General features: G+C 51.0%; 1 protein-coding gene across 1 annotated transcript in view; it reads left to right on the top strand.

Moving 5' to 3' along the window:
- Nucleotides 1-2,892: 2,892 nt before the first annotated feature.
- The window catches only part of Rhobtb2 (Rho-related BTB domain containing 2), a 23,935-nt gene continuing 23,226 nt past the window's right edge, over nucleotides 2,893-3,601 (top strand). The window contains exon 1 of the mRNA XM_013034418.1: nucleotides 2,893-2,948. Coding sequence (XP_012889872.1) covers nucleotides 2,893-2,948 — 56 coding nt within the window. The remainder of the gene's footprint in view (nucleotides 2,949-3,601) is intronic.

Raw genomic sequence — 3,601 nt, 5'->3', positions numbered from 1 at the left:
ATTCCTGCCTCCAGCTCCATATCTCTTGATTCTGGGTCTGTAAAATGGTGCAATCCAAGCACAAATGTCTGAGACTCCCTGTGGGGGGGTGAGACTGGCAGTACAGCCTCCACTCTGGCCTCTTCTGGAGCTGCCTTTAGCCCTAAGCCTTCCACCCACAGCACAGACTCCCCCAGGAGGAAGAAGAGAGGTTGGGAAGAGAAGTCATGCAACTGATAGCAAATTTTGCAACAACTGAAGTGGACTTTGAGGTCCACCAAACAGTGTTTCCAATGGATGGTCCAGCCCCATAGCTTCCCGCCTGTCCCATGGAAAGCTCCCAGGTTCCTGGGTCCTTGTTTTGCCCCCCACCTGGGCTTGGGGCTCTGTCTTTATCTCATAGCTGTGGCTGGGTGGATGGGGACAGTAAGTTAGACATGACCACACTGCGAAGCTTTGGCTGTGATGTCAAAGTGGGCTCAGCATTCTCTGTGCAGCCTTCCTCTTATTTTTTAAGCCATTTGCAAACCATAATCTAGGGAAAGGTTAGGATTCACCTGGCTAGCTGAGTGGCCAGAGAAATGGCTGCTACCTGGCTGGAGGCTGGGAAAGGGCTCTGTGGTCCCAAGGAAGCCAAGATGGCACAGGCACCCCCATGGGCCCCCATCACCACCTCAAGAAACTTCTGGTCCACATCCCCTGCCCATCACTTGAGGACTCTCTGGGTTGAATAATGCCTTTTGAATTCCCTGGGGTCCTCATGGGTCACCACTAGGATGGCTTTTTTTTTTAAGTCGACGAAGCTGTAGCCATGTGTGTTAATAAGGGAAAGAGACTGAAAAGAATAGGGGAGAAAAAGGGAGGAGAGGGGCTGGGAAGGTGGCTCAGTGGTAAAGCGCTTGCCTTGCATGCCAGAGGCCCTGGGTTTGATTCCTTAGCACCACATAAGCAAAAAAGAAAAAAGCCGGAAATGGCGCTGTGGCTCAAGTGGTAGAGCGCTAGCCTTGAGCTGAAGAGCTGAGGGACAGCGCCCAGGCCCAGAGTTCAGGCCACACGACCGGATCCAAAAAAAAAGAAAAAGGGAGGAGAGGGACAGAGGAAGGGGAAAGTGTCTATAAAAGTGGGTGAAGCAAGTCTTTGATGATTCCAGGATGGTACTGGGAAGACCTGGGGGAATGTTCTTCTCCTAGCTAGGAGAAAGAGCCAGGGACCCTTCAGAAAGGGCCAACCACCTCCCTTTTCCAAGGACCCCATTTGCCCATAGAAACTCCGTTCCTGAGGGCATGAGGGCCACTTATGCCAAACCATCCTGGCTTTTGCATCTTTCAAAGTTCCAACACAAAGAAGGCTCTCAGGACTGGGGCAAAGCTATTTGAATGGCTGTACGGGGCAGGGGAGGTGGGTAGGCAGTTCACCCAGAGCACTGTAGGAGAAACTCAGAGCCCAAGAGAAAATGACTAGACCCTTCCTAGGGAGCCCTTGACAATCCTGTTACTTAAGCCTTGAGCGGGAAAGTGAAGGGACAGCACCTAAAGCTCTGGCTCACACACACACACACACACACACACACACACACAAAGGGAGCCTGGGGCTCCCTGATTCACACTGCCTCTGCTCCCCACAAACACTGCAACCACATGGGCACCATGAGAGAACAGTTGGGGCTTTTTATAATCTTTATTTGTTAACGGTTCAGGCTATTTTTCCCCCCATGCTGCAAAAGATGTCGATATCTCATGAAAACTTGTGAAAAACACAAGTCTATTTTGGGACAATCAACCTCCTCAAAGCCTCATTCCCCCACCTCTGCCAAGCTCAGGGGAGGAGGCCTGCCCTTGCTCCTGAGGTCTGCGGCTTGCTGGAAGCTAAGTATTCTTGGGCCTCAATGTACTGTCTTGTATTTTTGTGCCCCTCTGCTACCTTCTCAGTTTATGAAACAGGACAGAAGCAACACCATCCAGTTCTCTCTGGTTGCCGTGGACCTCTGTGGGGGCTCTGTCCTGGGAAATCTACCTCCCAGGAGGCTTGGGCTGGATTTACTCCATTGCTAGGACTTGGGCATTGCCTTGGTGTGTCTTGTTCCCTGGCATTGGTGGTGGTACTTGTAGCTCCTTAAAGACATAAGTCATCAAGAACTCAAGTTCCTTTGCTGAATGAAGAGCCACTTCATACACATACACAGAATGTTTCAAGGGGGCCTGGGCTGGCTTCCTAGCTTCCTGGGGCAAGGCTGGGGTAGAGAAGACTATGGGGTGGGGGTGAGGGGTGAAGACTCTACTTTTCCTCTTCTAGCATAGCCAGTCTAGGAAGATAGAATTCTGACAGGCTAATCCACCTGGGTGGAAGAATCACAGGTCTGCAACCTCGATGCCCTGGGGCTTATTTGAGAAAATGAAGTTGACACTGGGGAGGACAGGCCAAAGAACACACATGGGAGAATGCTTGTGGAGATTCTCAAGGTCAGCGGATACTTGCTGGGGCCTTATTTGGATCAAGAATTGCTCTGATGAGAAGATGGCCAATCAAATCAAGCCCTTCCATGTCATATGTCAGTGGTGGAATGAACCTTGAAGGTCATCTGAATGGATCCCTTGCCAAGGAGAAAGTGAGCCCAAAGAGGACAGGGATGTGAGGACAAGAATCCAAGCCCCTGTTCTTTTCCAAGCTACGGAGTGTGCAATGCCTCTATCCTGAGCTGGGCCACCACCTAGGTGCCAGCCTTGTAGCTTGATCCCATGACTCCCCAGAGCGGCCTCTGTCTGCTCCTAGGCTGCAGCCTCAGCCCTCTGTGCTTGGATAGCAGAAGTCATCTTCTTGCCCTCCGTTCAGGCTGATAGACCTCTGAGTATCTCAGGGTGTTTTCATTCCCCTTCTCATCTTACCTCCTTCTCTCTGTCCACCCCAACCAGGGCCATGGAAGGTCGAAGAAAAGGCTGGTACAGCCCATGGAAGACCTCTCAGAACAGCATGTGAGTAGACACTCTGTGGTACTATACCCCTTCCCACACACACATCTTCTCTCCAGACACTCACTCATGCATCCATCAAGTGCTTGTTGAGAATCTGTTTTGTGCTCGTTTTGTACACCAGACTCCCATGGCAAATATTTCTTGGAATGGGCATCACCACTCCCCTAAAGGAATTCTCCTACCACAAGGGAAACTGAGAGTCCCATCCAGAGACTCGGTGTGGCTGCTATCAGATTTGACAGAGGGTATTCATGGAAGGTTTCCTGGAGGAAATTAAGTATGGACTGACTAACAGATGGCTAATCATTTTGGAGAAGGGAGTCGCAAGCGTGTTCATAGTGAGAGGACCGTGAGTAAAGGCCGAGAGATGTCCTTTCTCCTTGTGGGGATGTGGTGGCACCACACAGGCTCTGGCAAGGGACTGACAACTGCTAGGTCTTTCCTGACTCAACTTCCAAACCTTGCCCACATTCTGTATCTTGAAATGTCTCTGATTTTGCTCAGGATTGGGTCTGAACTTTGCCCCAGTGCAAGGTGGACAAGGATGCTGACTGCCCCAGACGACTACTGCATACTGCTAGGGAAGGGGTGTGTGTGTGTGTGTGTGTGTGTGTGTGTGTGTGTGTGTGTGTGTGTGTGTGTGTGTGTGTGTG

Source organism: Dipodomys ordii, unplaced genomic scaffold (assembly GCF_000151885.1).
Source record: "Dipodomys ordii isolate 6190 unplaced genomic scaffold, Dord_2.0 Scaffold189, whole genome shotgun sequence".
NCBI lineage: Eukaryota > Metazoa > Chordata > Mammalia > Rodentia > Heteromyidae > Dipodomys > Dipodomys ordii.
This window is presented reverse-complemented; position numbering and strand designations above follow the sequence as displayed.